The following is a 20,766-nucleotide window of genomic DNA, read 5'->3' as shown; positions in this document are numbered from 1 at the left end:
CCCTCAATGAAAGGGTAAGTAAATGATTTATAAAGAGAAATATTTGTACAAAATCTGAGGGAATACATTGATATAAATATATATATATATACATTTTACATTGATATAAATATCAGAACACAGAATATCTGCCCTTAGATCATTTTGAACACAGGTCTCAACTTCCGCTGTGCCGAGTCTGATTGGTTGTTAATTTTGTGAAAAGGCGGAACATCCGATCTACTTGAGAGAACTGGCCAATGGCCAACGTGCATTAATGGCCTTTTCGCTGCTGCAAATATGTCGATATTCTATATGCCTTTATGCACAAAAACGAATCCACCTTTGAAAAAATCGATACCTCTCCCTTGAAAGGTGCTTCAGTCTTAGTTGCAATTGTAAGTATGACAGACCATGGTATTTTTAATGATTGGGTTATAAAATATTACTATGGAGATCGGAAGCTTGTACAGTGTGTAGCTAAGCAATATATGAAGCTGTCATTTCTAGCTTGCTAGCAACGATGCTAATTTATACGTATAACTTAGCTACATATATTCACTTATTTTATGCATACCGTATTGAGAAATTATAGCTTGGTTGTCACTTTTACTCCAGGTGATATTAACTTGATCTCAATACGTTTGTTTTTGAGCTGTGAAATCCATTTATATGGCTATTGCGCAGCAGGAAAGCAAACACATTTTGACAATTTGTTACTAGTAGCTAGGTTATGCAACTTGTCAAACGTGCCATAATGTAAACAATAGCTACATTAGCCGTTTCATTTTATCTAGCGAAGAAAGCGCATTGTTTGGTGGAAATTAAACGCTTTAGATCTGTTGCGGTCGGTGCGGTTTTAAAATGAGTATGGCCTTATTACTATTACAGCATATTGGACGACTGCCATTCGTATTCCATTCACCCAGCTCAATGTAACATCGATAGGTTCCGGCTACTACATGATACTCGAATTTTCCATATACCCATCATGAGGTTGCTACAACCTAGCCTATGAATGAAAGTTTACAACGTAGGTTGAGAGAAAAATGTGAGTAATCAAGGTGACAGTGACACGTTCAATACGGTCTTGCACACGTGCCTGCATCAAGCTCATCTAAGGTGTAATCATTAGTCCAGTTGCAATCGAGAGTTTATATTTGACAAATGCAGTGATGTTTATTCCCGTTTTGTTCCGTTTAAGAAACGTTTTTCAACAGAATCGGCTAAATTAATACACCTCTGATCAAATACAGTTCAAATGCAGCCACATCCTCCTCTCACATTTTCTCTTCATGTGTGGACTTCAGTGGACAATCAGCTGCCTGTGACCAGGTGAAAATACTTTTCCAAGCCAAACCTTCATATCATAACTGCTAACCGCTACACACAGCCTACATTGTTGTCAACATAGCTAATGGAACTAACTTGTTACTAAACCCGCTACAATCATGCAGTACAGTGAGTGTACAGTCAGGAAGCAGTTTAGCTAGCAGTTACACCAGTGGGCCCCGGTAGCAATACATTTAAAAAAAACAAACGTTTACCTTGACTTAGAAGAGTTCCAGTGTTGGATAGACACAGCTAGCTAACATAGTTTAGCCTACCCAAACAGAGGGATGCTTACTAGCTGCATTTGCTAGCTAAGTAAGTGAAAGTGAAAAAAATAAAACAAAACGTATAGCTCCCTCTCTCGCTTCTCATTCAGTTGGGAATAAAAAAAATTAGTTCACTTTTAAGCTATTGTTTTTCGAGTTGTTTTTCTCATCCCATTTCAGGCACTGCAATGCTAGCTAGCTGTAGCTTATGCTTTCAGTATTAGATTAATTATCTTATTCTTTGATTGGTTGGACAACATGTCAGGTCATGCTGCAAGAGCTCTGATTAGGTTGGAGGACATCCTCCGGAAGGTCTCATAATTACTGTTTACGTCTATGGAAGGGGGTGAGAACCATGAGCCTCCTGGGGTTTGTATTGAAGTCAGTGTAGCCAGAGGATGATGGAAACTAGCTGCCCTCTGTGTACATTGTGGTGCTACCCTACAGAATGCTTTTGAGGCTACTGTAGTCCTTCATTGCAAAACAGTGTTTTATTAAATTATTTGGTGACATGTAAATATATTTAGTATAGTTCTATCAAAAAATGTAGATTTAGATTTTTTTTTTTTTTTTAACACAGGCTGGTCCTCCCCTTCTTCCTCTAAGGAGCCTCCACCTCATTTAGTTAACAAAAACAGCTAGCTTGCTACCTGACATCAATGGTATTAATTGCGTTATTTGTTTCATACATGTGTCAGCGGCTTATTTGGAGATGCATGTTGTTTTTTCTACCTGACCCAACAGACCTGGATTTAGCAAGACTTTCTATATTGGTTTATGTAAGGACTAGTAGATCATAACATTGATTTACATTATTTCTAGGTGATTGTGATGCTGCTGGGGCAGAGAGTTTTATTCTTAATGATAATGACCAATAGAATCCAGTGTTTTCATGTGTTCTGCATCTGAGAATTTGTGTGTGTGTTTTTTTTTTTTCTTCCAGGGTGTGATTACTTGTTGCAGGCCAGAGGAAACTGCCAGAGGGCAAGCCTTCATTCCAGACATCCCAGTTACAGTGGTAGGTATGGCAGGAGAGCCCTGCGATTCCAAATAGTGTAGAGTCAATGGATAAAGAGGGTGCATAGAAGGTGGAAAATATGTCTTACAGTAACAGGGAACTGGTGGTGTTTTTTATAAGCTATAAACTGTCCCAGAGAAATTATCCATGTTGTCAGTTGGTGCTGGAGGGTGCAAGTGGACGGACTGAGGGGGATGAAACCATTGCAAATGGTTCTTTGGGGAATAACAGGAACGGCAGAAGCAATTTGGGTATGCCTTCCTCTGCACAAGGGGGAATTGAGGCGGTGAAAGCAGCACTACGGGACTCAGTGGATGAGTTTGAGCTGCGTTACACCCGCGCCTTCAGTGATCTCTGCTCCCAGCTCCACATCACCCCTGCCACAGCCTACCACAGCTTTGAGAGCGTGATGGACGAAGTGTTCAGGGACGGGGTCAACTGGGGTCGCGTGGTGGGCCTGTTTGCTTTTGGCGGGGCCCTGTGCGTTGAGTGTGTTGAGAAGGATATGAGCCACCTGGTGACGCGCATCGCAGACTGGATGGCCACCTACCTGGACAACCATATCCAGCCCTGGATCCAGAGCCAAGGAGGATGGGTAGGTTAGAGCTGATATTATACATCCACACATCCTATATCCTTGTTATGGAATTTTGTAATACATTCTCATTGTCAACACTATGGTGTGTGTGTGCGCCTCGTTTGCTGCACCCACTCTCTGTGAAATTGAGGATACCATGATCGACTACCCTAAAAGGAGAAGCTACAGAGGGGTATTGGGATACACTGATGATTTATCTTCCTCTCTCTCTTCCCTGAAAGGACCGTTTTGCGGAGATCTTCGGCAGAGATGCAGCTGCAGACGTCCGACGGTCCCAGGAGAGCTTAAAAAAATGGCTGCTAGTTGGGGTGATGCTGCTTTCAGGAGTACTGGTCGGCACTCTCATCATGAAGAAATGCCAGTGAGTGGTGGAATAGGAGCGACATCTACTTTACCCCCAGCACATATAAACCCAGCACATATAAACGCAAAATCAATGAAAATAGAACTGAATAGTTTGTTTACATAAGCCCAGTCTGCTTGTGCACTGACAGAAAGCTGATTAGTAGCCCTGGATATTGCTGTTTTTGGGCAATCAATATGTAGCTTGGTGAGCTGTTTTACTACTCACGTCTCCTGTCCTGCGCCCTTCTTTTTACATTTTAAAAGTGATACATATAATAACATTTTATGATATTTTTCATATTGGTTTTATTTTTTTTTCTTTACGTTGGTAAAGGGTGTTGCGTTCAAGACTAGAGATGCTTTAAATGGACCTGATAAGCTAAGAGTGAATGGGAAAAATACAGCTTGTGTGATAGATTGTTTTTGTGTTTTTAGGTTTGTGTGTTACCCTGTATACCCTAGGACCAACTACATACATTCTTTCCAAATGGACACTTGACATAACATTGAAGATTCTAAAATATTGTTTTTATTTAGTGTGCTCCAAGAAGTTAAACCAAACCTGTTTTCATTTGACATTTTCTTTAAGTGTTCCGTTCCTTCCTTGCTGTGCTGAAGTTTCAGGCATGCACTAAATAATAAAACATATTCATGTTTTAAGTGTTTTTGTTTTATGTGATTCACTGACAATAGTACAACACCGAGAGTGAGAACACAGAGTAAGTGATACATTCAGATTGGTCACGCTGTATTCTCATATGCCATGAGGGGGTGCATGTGCTCAACAAATACAGTTTCTGGAGTGACTATTTTTCAGCCTCAACTCTGTGCAACATATCAGGAATACCTTGTCCTGTTTCCCAGAGAGTGTTGATCTGAAGAGTGTATCTCTAAAAATACTGCTAATGTCACATTGGCTCTCGAAGCTCTTTGCTAGTAGAGTTTGGAAATGGCTTACAACACTGATGGCAGTGAAACATCCAACTTGGCTTGGAATCCTAGTCCTGCTACCCTTGCACAATTAAAAGCAGCCATTGTAATCCCTTTGAATTTCATACTTGAATCTATAGTATGTAGTTGTAAATAATGTATATTTCCTGTTCTCATCCTACACAATGTAGTTGACTTCAAGTTGACTTCAAGAGCACATACATAGTTTGATAAACTTGTAGGTATTTCCAGATAATAACATACTACTGGATCTATTCTTTGGTGCCTACGATATTAAAAACACAAAAAGAGATGACTTCTCAAAGAAGAAGGCTGAAAGTCTGAATGGAATAGACATGACAGATCTGGAAGGACTATATCGAGCAGGCTGGACCCAGCCTGTGGTTGCTAATCTCTCCCTGTCATTTGTTGCCTTTTCCGCAAACTATAGCTAGCCACACCAGCGGATAAAGCCAGTTAAGGAAATAAATTATGGAAACTCACCAGCTTCTCAGAGAATCTAACTCTTATTCGTCATATTCCCTACCTCTGCATCTGGCTTCCTTTTGAAACCTCACAAAACTGAGCGGAATTAGCCCGAAGCAGAGTTTTGTCTTCAAAACTATATTATTATAGAGAATGTGTAGGGAATATACAGTATATAATATGAGTGATATTTATGGGAAATAAAGGCCTATTCTCTATACATCAGGCTTGGCCTCAATTCAGAAATTTGGAATGGACTCCCATTCAACTCATGAGTTGAAATTTGAATTTAATTAGTCACACCCCACAGGAAGAATAATTTAATTCAGTGAAGTTCAAAGAAATTCAGTCATAGCACATGAGAGTTTCATTGAATCTGACAGGTCACACTTCCATACACCAAAGAATATATCACTTGTCTCTGGAAACAATGTTGATATACTCTTTTAACCTTGTTGCTTAGAATGGACCATTATATTTCCACCAACCCTTTAATTTGTTTGGCTTATTGTTTAAGTCCTCAGGGTCAACCTGAGAGTGAAACTAATGCATTCTGGGAAATGTATTTCCCCATATTGAACAAAATGTGATTAATGAAATATAACTAAGAATAGTCACATACAGGTTTTTAGTTCCTTGATCAATCATTAAGAGTTTGTCCTGAAAATCAATTGTTTCAACAAAATTTTATATGCATATACAGTACCAGTCAAAAGTTTGGACACGCCTATTCATCAAGGGTTTTTCTTTATTTTTACTATTTTCTACATTGTGGAATAATAGTGAAAACATCAAAACTATGAAATAACATGGAATCAGTAACCAAAAAAAGTGTTAAATTAAAATATATTTTATATTTGAGATTCTTCAAAGTAGCTGTTCTTGCCATAATATGGACTTGGTATTTTACCTAATAGGGCTATATTTTGTCACAACACAGCTTATTGGTTCAAACACATTAAGAAGGAAAGAAATTCCAGGCACACCTGTTAATTGAAACGCATTCCAGGTGACTACTTTATGAAGCTGGTTGAGAGAATGCCAAGAGTGTGCAAAGCTGTCATCAAGGCAATGTAATGAACACGATGGGAGACAGAAAGCTGTTTTCAAGCGCAGGGCGCAGCAGGTGTTTGTTGTAAAGGACCACTGGAGGAGGCAGGTAGCTGGGTCCAAGGGCAGGCAGAAGGTCATACACATGGGGTCCAACAAGGCAACAGTATAGGCAGGGAAAAGGCAGGTAATGTCATCCGGGAGATCAGGCAATAGGTTGATAACAGGAAATCCGATAGGCTAAGGTACAGGCAGGGAATATGCATCGTTAGTGAGGCACGCAAAAACTATCATACACGGGAGGATAACTTACAGGAAACCCAATGCTCCAAATAGAGGGGCGTCACAAAACAAACAATACCTCACAATGATGGGGTGCAAAAAACTATACTAAATAGTGTTTAATAATGACATACATGTGTGTGAACAGGTGATCAGAATTCAGGTGATTGGGTTCTGGAGAGTGAGCTGCGTTTAGGGGATCTTGAGAGTGTGAGTTGGAAGCAGATGTTACATGCAAAGGGTGGCTACTTTGAAGAATCTCAAATATAAATTATATGTTGATTTGTTTAACACTTTTTTGCATACTACATGATTCCATATATGTTTTTTAATAGTGTTGATGTCTTCAGTATTATTCTACATTCTTCTAGAAAATAGTGAGATTTAAGAAAAACCCTTGAATGTGTAGGTGTGTCCAAACTTTTGACTGGTGCTGTATATAACGACATGCTTGATGTTTTATGTACAATATGCAATTTTTGTATAGACTACACCTAGAAGAGGCATTTGAATTTAATTTCACTGAATTCAATTATATTTCCTTTAATTGAAATTCAAATTGCAATTCTGTATCCTGTTGACTACAATTCAAATTCAATCATTTAATTATAATTTATGAGGCATTCTCAGTTCAATTCTGAATTGAGCCCAAAGGTGCTCTACATGATCTTGACTCTATGGTCAGAGAGCCCTGGACATAAGAGAGTCCTGGAAGTCATACTGTATGAAGTTTATTTTTTGGACATGTAAAAGCAGGCTAAAGATGATTATGACCCCTTCTCATAATGAAAGTGGATGTAAGAAGTGCTCACAACTGTAGCCTTCTTTATGGTCATGCCTCATGAATAGCTTGATTTAGTTTTTGATTTAAAGTGACTGTTATCATACTACCATTTATTAGCTTTATACTATCATTGGATCACTATTACTGTAGTAATCATTATTGTTCAATTGATTGGTCTCTTTAGATTGATTAGTCTGTTTATTGTTAGATCAGGCCTATTCATTCATGCATTGCTTAGTACCTGTGTGCTCTGCAGAGCCTCTGAGTGAGTAACTGCGGGGGGAGTGTGTATGACTGGCTTTTGGCAGTAGGTGGGTGTTTTACAGTGTGTGGCTTCAGTGATAAGTTATCAGTAGTCAGACAGCCACTGTACTGAACAACCCCAACCCTACTCCCCACCGCAGACTGAAAAATACACTTTCGAGGTCACAACTTCTATATTATATTGGGTTATACTTGTCCATACCTATATGTATAATTTAGTCTAGTTCAGCTATGTTACAAAAAAAAGGTCCAGTGCGACTTACAGTTAGATATTAGCACATGATATTGATTTTGCCTTTGGCTATATCTGTAAGCAAATTTGAATCAGTATATACAACTTTGATATCATATTTGTCTCTGATTCATTACAAAGCACATTATGATTGTTGTTTATACATTACCTTTTTGCATTCAATTTTTTGAAGATGTATTAAAAATAAAAATCAGAAATACTTTATTTTCACAAGTATTCAGACCCTTTTCTATGAGACTCAAAATTGAGCTCAGGTGCATCCTGTTTCCATTTATCATCCTTGAGATGTTTCTACAACTTGATTGGAGTCCCCTTGTGGTAACTTCAATTGATTGGACATGATTTGGAAAGACACACACCTGTCTATTTAAGGTCCCACAGTTGACAGTGCATATCAGAGCAAAAACCAAGCCATGAGGTCAAAGGAATTTTCCGTAAGATCTCTGAGACAGGATTGTGTCGAGGCACAGATCTGAGGAAGTGTACATCATTCTTAAATGGAAGAACTTTGGAATCACCAAGACTCTTCCTAGAGCTGACCATCCGGTCAGCACTCCACCAATCAAGCCAAACTGAGCAATCGGGGGAGAATGGCCTTGGTCGGGGAGGTGACCAAGAACCCAATGATTACTTTGACAGAGCTCCAGAATTCCTCTGTGGAGATGGGAGAACCTTCAAGAAGGAGAACCATCTCTGCAGCACTCCACCAATCGGCCAGGCGGAAGACACTCCTCAGTAAAAGGCACGACAGCCTACTTGGAGTTTGCCAAAAAGGCACCTAAAGGACCATGAGAAACAAGAGCCTCTGGTCTGATGAAACCAAGATTGAAGTCTTTGTCCTGAATGCCCTAGCGTTACGTCTGGAGGAAACCTGGCATCATCCCTACGGTGAAGCATGGTGGTGGCAGCATCATGTTTTTGGATGTTTTTCAGCGTCAGGGACTGGGAGACTAATCAGGATCTAGGGAAAGATGAAGGGAGCAATGTACAGAGATATCCTTGATGAAAACATACTCCAGATTGGGGCAAAATGTTCACCTCAGGCTGGGGCAAAGATTCACCTTCCAACAGGACAACAACCCTAAGCACACAGCCAAGACAACACAGGAGTCGATCGGGACAAGTCTCTGAATGTCTTTGAGTGGCCCAGCCAGAGCCTGGACTTGAACCCGATCGAACATCTCTGGAGAGACCTGCAAATAGCAGTGCAGCGGCGCTCCCCATCCAACCTGACAGAGCTTGAAATGATCTGCAGAGAAGAATGGGAGAAACTCCCCAAATGCAGGTGTACCAAGCTTGTAGCTTCATACCCAGGAAGACTCGAGGCTGTATATTTGCTGCCAAAGGTGCTTCAACAAAGTACTGAGTAAAGGGTTATGTAACTGAAATATCATATTTAAAAAAATATATAAACAAACATTTCTTAAAACCTGTTTGTGCTTTGTCATTATGGGGTGTTGTGTGTAGATTGAGGAGGGAAAAAGCCATTTAACCCATTTTTGAAAGAAACTGAAACATAACAAAGTGGAAAAAGTCAAGGGGTCTGTATGCACTGTACATATAGGTAGGGGTAAAATGACTAGGCAACATGATAGATAATAAACAGTATCAGCAACTTATGTGATGAGTCAAAATAGTGCAAAAAGTGTCAATGCAGATAGTCCGGGTAGCTATTTGGTTAACTATTTAGCAGTCTCATGGCATGGGGGTAGAAGCTGTTCAGGGTGCTGTTGGTGCATCGGTAAGGCTTTCCGTGCGGTAGCAGAGAGAATAGTCTATGACTTGGGTGGCTGGAGTGGTTAACCATTTTTAAGGCCTTCCTATGACACCACCTGTTATAGATGTCCTGGATGGCAGGGAGCTCGGCCCCAGTGATGTACTTGGCCTTGTGCACTACCCTCTGTAGCGTCTTGCAGTCAAATGCCAAGCAGTTGCCATATCAAGCGGTGATGTAGCCAGTCAAGATGCTCTCAGTGGTGCAGCTGTATAACTTTTTGAGGATCTGAGGACCCATGGCAAATCTTTCCAGCCTCCTTTGGGGGAAGAGGCATTGGTATGCCTAATTCACGACTGTGTTGGTGTTTGTGTACCATGTTAATTCCTTAGTGATGTGGACACTGAGGAACTTGAAGCTCTCAACCTGCTTCACTACAGCCCCTGGTACCACATTGTCAGATTACTGACCTCCCTACAGGCTGTCTCTTCATCATCGATGATCAGGCCTACCACCGTCAAGTCGTCAGAAAACTTAATGATGGTGTTGAAGATGGAGAACAGTAGGGGACTAAGCACATACCCCTGAGGGGCCCCCATGTTGAGGGTCAGCATGGCAGATGTGTTGTTGCCTACTCTCATAACCTAGAGGCGGCCTGTGAGGGGGTCCGGTATCGATTTACAAAGGAGGTGTTCAACATGTAGGTTCCAAGCAGACCAGCGCATGTTCTAAGTACACGTCCTGGTAATCTCTCCCTGCGGATTTGTGAATGTTAACCTGTTTAAGGTCTTACTCACATCGGCAATGGAGAGCGAGATCACAAAGTCGTCTGGAACAGCTGGTGCTTTCTCATGCATGGTTCAGTGTTGCTTGCCTCAGAGCGAGCATAGAAGGCATTAAGCTCGTCAGTGGGCAGTTCGCGGCTGGGTTTCCCTTTGTAATCCGAGATAGTTTGCAAACCCTGCCACATCCACGAGCATCAGAGCCGGCATAGTAGGATTTGATCTTAGTCCTATGCTTTGCCTGTTTGATGGCTCGTCGGAGGTTGTTGCAGGATTTCTTATAAGCTTCTGAATTAGTGTATTGCATGAAAGCGGCAGCTCTCGCCATTAGCTCAGTGCGAATGTTGCCTGTAATGGCTTCTGGGTGGGATATGTACGTACAATGTTGTCAATGCGCTTATTAATGAAGCCGGTAACTGATGTGGTAAACTCCTCAATATTATCGGATGATTCCTGGAACATATTCCAGTCTGTGCTAGCAAAACAGTCTTGTAGCTTAGCATCCACTCGAGACTTCCTTAGCATTAGAGATTACGCACCAGCTTTTCTTAACAAAGAGAAACACCCCTCTCCCTCATCTTTCCCGAGGCTGCCGACCAGTCTTGACGATGCATAGAAAAGTCAGCGATATGTATATTATCCATGTCCTTGTTCAGCCACGACTCCATGAAATATAGAATATTACACTTCTTCATATAGTTATTTTTAGTTGAGTGTGTGTGTACCAGCTTGTGTGTCGATTTTTGTTGACCTAACGGTAGGTAATGCCACATCAATCTAAATGTAGAACCTGGCACACCTTTCTCACTTGAGCTGAATGTTTTGTCACTTTACCGCTGCTTAATGGAAAACTGAGGATTTGCATGTCCGGTGCTCCCAATACAATTCCACTGTCAGTCCTTACCCCCAACAGAGCCTGGACAAAGACACCATTATATCTCAGTGAGTGAAGGTACAATGCCACTATAGTGACTCACCACAGCACCTGAAAGAGTGCAGAAAATTTAAATACCATTTACACGTTGAAAACGATAAACGTGTGCCTCAACCCCAGGAATTTGTATAGTAAATAGTCAGAAACAGTTTTCTTAATTTTACCATTCATGTTTTATTGTTTATGAGGAGCTTGTAAGAAATTACAAATATAGAAATATAGCAAATACAAAACAATTCACATTTGAATGCCCTTTCACCTTCAACTAAAATCATAAACATTTGAAAAGGGATATGGCAACTTTAGTCCACACAATTCGGTACGTATTTACAAAATACAGATAGCTACAAGTTCATACCAGTGTTACCCGTATCAATGATTACAGTGGGAAGTTTAAACTTTACTTTTAAAGTTTTAGTTTTCATAAAAATAGAACATGCCTTTAACAAAATACAATCAAATCCTTCCATAAAAGTGTTTATTTTTTGATCTTGTAAAGATGTGCAGTTTTATGTCCAGTGTTAAGACAAGATCAACTTCACACATAAAATAGGAAGGAAAAAAGTATAAATGCATTTATGTACAAGGCATCCATTGCTACAAAGAAGCTATTCCTCAGTAGGCGAGTTTGTGTCTGTACTGTATGTGCTGTATGTTGCCTTTATGGGTCTGAATGTGTCTAGGTCTGTTTCACACCAGTGTGGGCACCATGCCAGTGTTTGGGTGATGGGTGTAAGACAGGCTGACAGACGGGTGCAGGCCGGAGGGTGGGGAGAGGAAGTGAGGGGTGTGGCTGTAGGAGAGCTGTGACCCTGGACCCAGCGAGTAGGGGCCTCCGTGGTCATCGAGGGGGGGACCCTGTGAAAGGTCAGGGTACTGCTCCAACATGGCACTCTTCTTGCCCTTCTTGTTCTTGTTGGACGCTTTACGGTTTCGTGTTTGGATGCCATCTTTCTTCATAGTAAGGGGTCTGTTGACCTGTCAAAAGAGAAGTGTAACTTAATTTCACATACATAAATTAGTACATTCTCTTTCTTATTAACCTGATACTACTATACTACAGGGGGTAGATCCGAAAAAAACTCTATTGAGGTTCAAATTTAGGGTTGAAGTTCAAGTTTATGTTCAATGACTTGGGTTCAGAATCAGTAACTTGGGGTTGTGTGGGGTTTTGCCGTTTCAATCACTGAGGAAGTGCTAGCTACAAATGGTAATAGTAGTTCTGTAGCTAATTGAGAACAGTCAATGTATCTTGTTCATTGACTCACGTTGTGCAGCTTGAAGTAGAGTCCACAGGCGTTACACACAGGCTCACCCCTGGCGTTCCGTCTCCACAGCGTGGTGGTGCTGGTGTGACAGTTGGCACATTGAGTCCCGGCCCGCTTGCTGACAATCTGAAACAGAGAGAGAGAAAGATAAGTCAATTCTGTAGATTAAAGAGGAGCTCCAATGTTTATTTGGATTCATTGTGTTTTTCGACCAATTGATTGGCATTACAACACCATAGAATTTACAACGGATTATTATCATATCTTATACGGTCCTTATGCCATATCATACCAGTCTTTTCTTTGGTCGGATCAGGGGACGATTTTGGCCATTCATCTTATGGTAAAGCCCACAGGCGTTACACAGGTAGTGTCCTGTTCCATCTCGACGCCATAGAGGGGTGGCAGTGGCTCCACAGTTGACACACTCTCTGGCCTCTGCCACAAATCACAGACACACAAATGACACACAAATAATTATCTGGAATCCCACAGGACGTTCAGAGGACAGAGTAAAATTACTTAGGTGGGATAGCATGGATAAGATGCATGATGCTCACCTGGGGGAGACAGCCTCATCTTATTACGTAGTTTGGGGGAGTAGGAGGAGGGGCTCGTCCATGCCCCTGGGGAGGAGTATAGGCCTGCCATTGTGTAGTCCTGTGGAGAGGTCATGTATGAGCTGTAGGGGCCCAGCATGTGTGAATGGGAGTGGGGAGATGGTGTGCACACACTCCCAGCAGCAGAAGTCAGATTCAGAAAACTGCTTCCACCACTTCCACCCAAAGGACTCAAGCGCTCGGCCTTCAGGGTCTCCTGAAGCCTGGGACTCTCCTTGCCATCCATACCTGGAGAGGAGTACCCATCTCTGGAGGTGAACGAGGACGTGGCGCTGGAGGCATAAAGGGAGGTTGGGGTGTATGGGTGCAGAGGAGTCTTAGTGAAAGGATTGCTGGTCCAGGTAGAGGATGATGGGTTGTATGGAGAGCTCAGAGAGTGGCTGCCAGGGCCATCCAGCCATTGAAGGTTGCTCAGGAGAGAGGGTGAGGAGTACACCTGGCGAACTGTATGAGAGAGAAGCAGTAGAGGGGCACAGTTGTCAGGGGAGTCCCTGATTACAGAAACTCTACATTATTTTAAATTCAATATTAATTATTTCTATGAAAGGTCAACATAAATGTTTTAAAGTTTATCTTATGTTCCTCGCTTCTGACCTGAGCTCTGTCTGTAGCCTGATGGAGCCCTGCTGTGGCTGTGGTTGGAGAAGTATGAGGGAAGGCTGGTGTAGTCAGTCTCGGGGTTGGAGAAGAAGGGCTCTCCCTCCTCTCCTGGAGGTAGTAAGCCAGGCTCTGAGGAGAAGCTGGCCAGGGGATCAGAGCTGAGCAGAGCCGGAGACACCCAGTGAGACTGTTCAGAGGAATCGTCCATTCTTACAGAGATAACCACTAACTCTGAAACAACAGAAAGGATTAGGAGAAACCGAATTATTCCTAGTTGGAACCTGATTAGGAGCTATAGCAACAACCAGACAGTACCAGCATTTCAGTAGGCTGATGTGAAGTGTTTACAAATACTGTTTTTTGTGAGGCTGCCATTTTAAAGAAACACATGTAACTTCAAGACATGAAGGTCACTCAACAGCAGCAGGTTTTCAAACTTCCCTTTCAAGGATCCTCATTTGACTGTGGCTGAAAGTAGACCCTAAAAATAAATAGGCCTATCTGTAACTACAAACAGTGAACAAACGTTTGCTTACAACCAATGACCTTTATAGGAATTCCTATTTAGGGCTCACAAGTGGGGCAGCAGTCTAAGGCACTGCATCTCTGTGCTAGAGTTGTCACTACAGACACCCTTGTTTGAATCCAGGCTGTATCACAACCAGCCGTGACTGGGAGTCCCATAGGGCGGCGCACAATTGGCCCAGCGTCGTCCGGGTTTGGCCGTTGTAGGCCGTCATTGTAAATAACATTTTGTTCTTAACTGACTTGCCTAGTTAAATAAAGGTTAAATGTCAAAACAGAATGTCAGTTCTAAGGAAAGCAAATATAAATGTAATAATGAAATTGAAAACAGTTCATTAGATGGCAATAATCTAGATGTTCAGCATTTAGATAATGTGATGTAGTTCAGTGACAATTTAGCATAATATAAAGTGCATAAGCCTAGTATAAATGAGTTTATGGTGTAGTGGAGGGTAAACGCAGATAAACACAGTTACCCCCCCTACAGTTTCCACACTTTTTGCCGAAAAATACACTTAATGTATTGGAAGCGTTACTTTTTTCCCCATGACCGGCGATCACAGTTGTTTGCCCACCTATTTATTTATTTTTTACCACTACATCGTGATCACATTCACTGTAGAGTGGCTAATTGATTATATAATGTAACAGAGAGTACTTCTAACCAAAACAAATGATACATCTATGGAAATAACAGAAGTAGTGTCTGCTCTGGAACACACTGTGCATGTTGTCAGTAGTAGAGACAATGTTGACCCATATCTTTATTAACTTGTGATAAGAGGAAAGAGGAGCCTGATAGGGTCTGATAGAGTCTGAGAAAATCAGATAGAGCACATTATTGTCATACTAAATATACCCAGCACCAGTGATGCGACGGAACACCAACCCTAATCTCATCTGATTAATAGAAATGTGTTGTCGCACAATTAATGCTGACTACCACCCGGCAGACCATACAAAACCACTGTCATGGAACTTCTCTGAATAACAAACAGTGCAGAATAAATCAATGCTATCACTGCAACAACAACAACAACAAAACTATTTCCTTAATAACCACGTTAGGAAAATAGTGACATTTCACTGTCATTTTGCAATGGAATTTACTCTCGTTTGCATACCAGCCATCATGGCAAAAATAATTAGACGGACAAAAAAGTTGTAACGTAACATTTTTCTAATTAAAAAGTAAATTAATTAAATGAAAATGCTTGATAAATTCACATCCATGAACATCCATGCACCATTTCTCCACAACACATATTGATAAGTATACTCTTGTCTGTGTAGAAATAATTCAACCATCTACTCATTGACTGTAACAACAGTTGTTGTTACCAAAATGTAAAATTATCTAAAGAGGTCATTGCCACTCACCATTACCATCTCACATATGGTTGCAGCCAATCAAACAACTAATGGTCTGGAGTAATACAGAAGGCTAACTTCCACAGGTTTCAGGTAGACACCATTACACTTGTGATCCTCCACTATCATTCAGGCTGATATTGTGAACACTATTAGAAAAAAAGGTGCTATCTAGAACCTTTAAGGGTTCTTCGGCTTTCCCCAGAGGAGAACCCTTTGAATAACCCCTTCCTACACGTGGTTCTACATAGAACCCTAAATGGGGTCCTCCTATGGGGACAGCCGAAGAACCCTATTAGAACCAGTTTTTTTTCCTAAGAGTGTACAGTGGCACTGTAATGTGACAGAAACGCTGCACCTACCTGAGGTCCTTGTGAAGAGTGGATGTCAAAGGAGAGCAGAGGATGGCCGCAGTACAGGATACCCAGCTAGGTGAGAGATTGAGAGAACACACCGCCCTGAGGTTCCAGTGTCTGGATCTATGTCTGTGTGGGCAAATCGCCAGAAGAATAACTGAGGTCTTGTACCCCTGGAAAAAAATGACTGAGGTTAACGTTAGAAAGGGAGCGATGGGAGGGGTTAGGAAGAACTCTTTTGAAAGACACACCTCCTGGTCCTGCTATACCAAGAGACATCTAATTTGTCTGCTTGGGTAGACTCACTATAGTCAGTCACAACTACAAATTGTCAGTAAATATACCCAGAAACACATTATAATCATTATATACCTCTGTGTTATTGACAGGAATGGTAAACAGGAACTTTTTAACATTATTTGTATACGATTTATGTGAAGGAACTGTTGTATAAAAAAAGGGGAGTTGGCGGGTATTAAAATGACGTGTGTGTTAATGTGACTTGTTTCAGTTATATCTCGACCAATATCTTAGACTAGTAAGACTAGTCAGCATTTCACTGCCTCCATTAGACTTTTGCGCTTTGGAATCTCTTCTCAGTATTTGCTCCTGAATTACAATCTTTATTGAGTCATGCAGCCAGCTTACAGCAGGGACTGTTTTTGTCTGTTGATGGATATGCATACAATGCAGATAAGACCAGACACACATGGAAAAAGGAGAGGCGGGCATTTAAACAAAGCAAGTGAAAAATGCAAAGAATACATTTCTCTGTGGTTCAGCACAGCTTAGAGTGGAGGACAGTAATGCAAATCAGGAGAGGTGCTGCAATCATGGAGAGAGATATGGTCTGGACACAGGTAGGCTTCAGACAGGCCTCACTCTGTCACAGTCATTTGGTAGTCAAAGCATCCCCCACTTTCCTCCTCCTTTGTTCATTTACAGTTTTCAGGGAAATTAGGAGAGAGCTAGAGAGAAGTGAACCTTTTAATTGCACAAGAAACACGTCCTACTGTAGCTCACTGCCTGTAACTGTCTTTTTTGAAAGAAGAACAGACTTTACCTGAACAACTGCTGTATAATCCCTGTTCTATAATGGTGGTGAAAGAGAGCATTCAAATACACAATATTCAAATACGAACAATACTGAGGAAATATATAGTGTTGATTGATGAATGAAGCATTAAATCCAAAGTCGTAGAGATCATTTTCAGCCTTATGGCTCACTCAACGAAAGGGAGAAACATTGAAGATGAGAGCGAGAGGATGAGGTGGTCCTGACTGTGGACAGCTGGGTTTGTGTGAGGAAAGGAGAGTGGTGGAGAGTGGTGGCGAGGGATGTGGCTGGTGGCACTCTGTCAGCGAGCTGCTTGTCTCTGATAAGAGGTTATCAAGATGAAAGGGGGAGGCCAGGAATTACACTGTCACCCAGTAAACACAGAGGAATAAAGGCACCTTGCAAAGCCATGCCACTCATAATACACATGTGTATGAGTGGGAAAAAAAGTGAAAAAAACATTTACACACACAAATATACATCTCTGTCTTTGCACTGGCATGCGCCGTAAAGCACACACACACACACACACACACACACACACACACACACACACACACACACACACACACACACACACACACACACACACACACACACACACACACACACACACACACACACATAAATATATCTGAAACTGAAAAAGTATAACCTATATTATACAGTTAAGCAATTGTACCATAATAGAATTGGTTATACCATGATGATGGGGGGTACAGTGGACACAGCGGGTGGCCATTGAGGTCAAACCTCCAATTCCCAAGAAACAGTCTTCTTTGTATGCAGTAGTCTTATCTTTACCACACAGAGGCTGCTGAGCCATTCTCAGACACGGGTATACACCCGGGACTACTGCCCCCTTTCTCTCTTGCTAACTCTCAGACATGCTGTGTCTCTGTGTACATGAAGTGTGCGCTGTCAGAGAAAAATTGTCTAGGGCATCTACACAGTTATAATAGTAAAAACTGGGATTATTACACAAATCATTTAAAATTATTACTAATGAAATATTTACTCAATAATGGTCAATCACAAATTATAGGCTGGTACCACACCCCAACTGCCAGAAAACCCTGACACACCCCAACATATTTGTGTGTATAAAACTCTAAGCGAGGCTATTGTCAGCGCTTCATCTGATAAATACAAGATATGCGTCTTACACAGGCCCTGAAGGGCACGTCTTAGCAACAGCCATATTCACAGAGCTTAGTTTTTAAGATATTTTATTGCAATACAAAAAAAATACATAAATATGTGATTAAAATGTTTCACTGCCATCTTTGATTTTTTGGTTGTTGTAGTTCTCCAAGTTGTCATTATTATTCTAAATATAAAAATCAGAACAACAAATATTTGTTATACTGTTGCAAGTGCTTGAAACACCATCACATACCTTTACTGTCTAATTTGATCTTTCCTATTGGAAAATATAAGATCTTTCCTATTTGATACTCTGATAGCCACCTTTTTTTTTCCTTTTTTTTTTTACAGATATTGTGATAATGATATCACATGATGAATGTATTTATCAAAGTAATATCAAATCTTGAGTGTATAATATGATATGATATACCGTCTTGATTAATCATGGCATTGGTGATGATAGCGATGGTAACAATCACCACACCTTGGAACAGTGAGAGCTGATAGAACTCCTTCCAGAAATCCTTGTGTCGGCCCATATATAACATCATATGACGGACCAACCTCTGGTGAAGGAACTGTTTCATTGGCTGAGGGTCTTTCATTTCAAGTCGTCTTCACTCGATGGTTAATTGGCTTCATTCACTTTCATGTAATTGGCGCCGTCGTTGAAGCACTCGCCAAGGCGCCAGGCTTCTTTCTAGCAGCTTTCTGCACTGGGATGGGATTTAAATGCAAGATTTAAATCTTCAAAAATGTAACGTCCATTGAAAGAAACTTCAGTACAAATTGTTCAAGTCAATAACCAGCTGAATAAATGTGGGCAAAAAAGGAGGAAAAATGTGTTTCGAATTGGGGTTGTGCGCACTGCCAGGAATAGGTTTTACTTCGTGTTGCCCTCCGATAAGTAACAAAGACAAACGTGAGATAAAATCTATAACATATATCTATAATTACATCAGATATTCGATTTCTTAAGTCATTTAACCAAAGTTGTTGCCATTGTTGAATATGTTTACAGAAAGTGATGGGACATAACATAGCTGGTAAATTAAGACAGGGAAAGGTGCACGCAGACAAGTCTGTTTTCAGATAAGATGGGCTACCACAAGTCTGAACTCATTACGGAATTGGGCAAACCTAAACCTCGGCAATTCTGCATAAGTCCGAAAAACAATATTAAGATAATGCTGGCCAATGTAGGTTTGTCATTATTTATAGTTGCCATATGTGCCCCTTAATGCGACTTTTCTCTGGAAAGGAGCTTGGAAAGGGTAGATCACTTTCTCTTTGGGAATCCCCTCCTTTTTTTCTGAGACGCAACATGGGGTCAAATTATGCTACTGTAAAAAAAAACTTTAAAAAACGGTGTCAAATTACTATAAAGTTCATAGTTATTCTACAAGGTATTGTTTGTGATAGCACAGTATCAAATAACGTTCATATCACGAATGTAATTCATCAATGATAATTGCATCCATATCACTGTTCTGTAACGTGAACTGTCATATAATTTTGTGTGTGACACAGTCCCAAAATGAAATGAAAGGGGAACTCAGTGTGTGCTCAGGGTGGGGAAATCCTTCTTCATGAACAGATACAGTATGTAAATGATTGCTTCACTAACATGTACCTAGCAACCACTGGGACTGACTTTCTCACCAAAGAAGTGAGCCTAGAGGGAAGTGCAGTCATTCTGCAGGTTGTTTGTGGTATTTACTATCTTAATTATGTTCAATCTGTCCCAACACATTAAATAATTGAACAGCTGCTGACCGTGGCTGCTAGTGTCTTTTCTCAGCTCATAACAAGACTTATATTAGTCTTCATTCAGATCTGGGACACTGCTGCGGTAGAGAGTTTACAGTCTCTGGGTAAGCCCCTGTATAGGGGCTTTCACTGTTGCCTAACTATGTTTAACATCACGTCAGAGACCTCTTTCTCTGCTCTGGAGGTTTGGAGAAAAGAGTGACCTGACTGACTTTCCATTCATTGTGATACGTAACAAGACTGAGCTGAGCAACAAATGTGATGTTAGTCACTAAACATTAGGGTACATCTTAATGATTTTCTGTGTTTTTTCCTAATTTTCTCCACTCCTGTGTCGACACTGATCTGATAACACAAGATAGGTGAAACATAGTAGCGGAGGCCCTGACCCAAGGCTAACCTACCAGATATTTGCCTTCACTATACACACACACACACTGAAGAAGGTTGACACTGAAACATGTCTGACTTCACTAGATATTACTTGAGTTATTTCACAATAGTGGAGGTGGAGGAAGATGAGAGGAAGCTACTGCATCGTTAGTGGAAATGTCCTCAGCCTGATCTCTGTAACCATTCAAAATAGCTATCTGTCCAAAACAAGCTAGCCAATTGGCTTTTCCTTTCTTGTAGATGTGCCGGAAGCAAGCTGTGCTGTGAAGAGATACAGTTGAAGTCGGAAGTTTACATACACTTATGTTGGAGTCATTAAAACTCGTTTTTTTCAACCACTCCACAAATTTCTTGTAGACAAACAATAGTTTTTACAAGTCTGTTAGGACATCTACTTTGTGCATGACACAATACAATTTTCCAACAATTGTTTCCAGGCAGATTATTTCACTTATAATTCACTGTTTCACAATTGCAGTGGGTCAGATGTTTACATACACTAAGTTGACTGTGCTTTTAAACAGCTTGGAAAATTCCAGAAAATGTCATGGCTTTAGAAGCTTCTGATAGGCTAATTGACATCATTTGAGTCAATTGGAGGTGGACCTGTGCATGTATTTCAAGGCCTACCTTCAAACTC

General features: G+C 41.0%; 2 protein-coding genes across 4 annotated transcripts; one reads left to right on the top strand and one right to left on the bottom strand.

Moving 5' to 3' along the window:
- The first annotated feature begins 220 nt into the window (after positions 1 to 220).
- On the top strand, positions 221 to 4,198 carry LOC118400104 (bcl-2-like protein 1). Of its 3 annotated transcripts, XM_035796580.2 has the most exons (5): positions 225 to 377; positions 1,236 to 1,314; positions 2,521 to 3,190; positions 3,415 to 3,554; positions 3,974 to 4,198. In XM_035796580.2, exons 3-5 carry the CDS (start codon positions 2,675 to 2,677, stop codon positions 4,035 to 4,037), a joined length of 720 nt encoding a protein of 239 aa, XP_035652473.1. In that variant the 5' UTR covers positions 225 to 377; positions 1,236 to 1,314; positions 2,521 to 2,674; the 3' UTR covers positions 4,038 to 4,198. The 3 variants fall into 3 exon arrangements, with proteins under 3 accessions (XP_035652472.1, XP_052329274.1, XP_035652473.1); XM_035796579.2 differs by lacking the exon at positions 1,236 to 1,314 and having other exon boundaries at positions 221 to 377; XM_052473314.1 differs by lacking the exon at positions 1,236 to 1,314 and having other exon boundaries at positions 221 to 377; positions 3,415 to 4,198.
- A 6,968-nt stretch (positions 4,199 to 11,166) lies between these two features.
- Positions 11,167 to 17,038, bottom strand: LOC118400101 (GATA-binding factor 2-like). Its single transcript, XM_035796577.2, has 7 exons — positions 16,821 to 17,038; positions 15,764 to 15,930; positions 13,500 to 13,736; positions 12,846 to 13,349; positions 12,578 to 12,723; positions 12,286 to 12,411; positions 11,167 to 11,995 (listed from the first exon to the last, which is right to left on the bottom strand). Exons 3-7 carry the CDS (start codon positions 13,711 to 13,713, stop codon positions 11,708 to 11,710), a joined length of 1,278 nt encoding a protein of 425 aa, XP_035652470.1. The 5' UTR covers positions 13,714 to 13,736; positions 15,764 to 15,930; positions 16,821 to 17,038; the 3' UTR covers positions 11,167 to 11,707.
- Positions 17,039 to 20,766: the final 3,728 nt, after the last annotated feature.

Source organism: Oncorhynchus keta, chromosome 21 (assembly GCF_023373465.1).
Source record: "Oncorhynchus keta strain PuntledgeMale-10-30-2019 chromosome 21, Oket_V2, whole genome shotgun sequence".
NCBI classification, from domain to species: Eukaryota; Metazoa; Chordata; class Actinopteri; order Salmoniformes; family Salmonidae; genus Oncorhynchus; species Oncorhynchus keta.
Note: the sequence above shows the minus strand (reverse complement) of the source record. Positions and strands in the feature narration are given on the sequence as shown.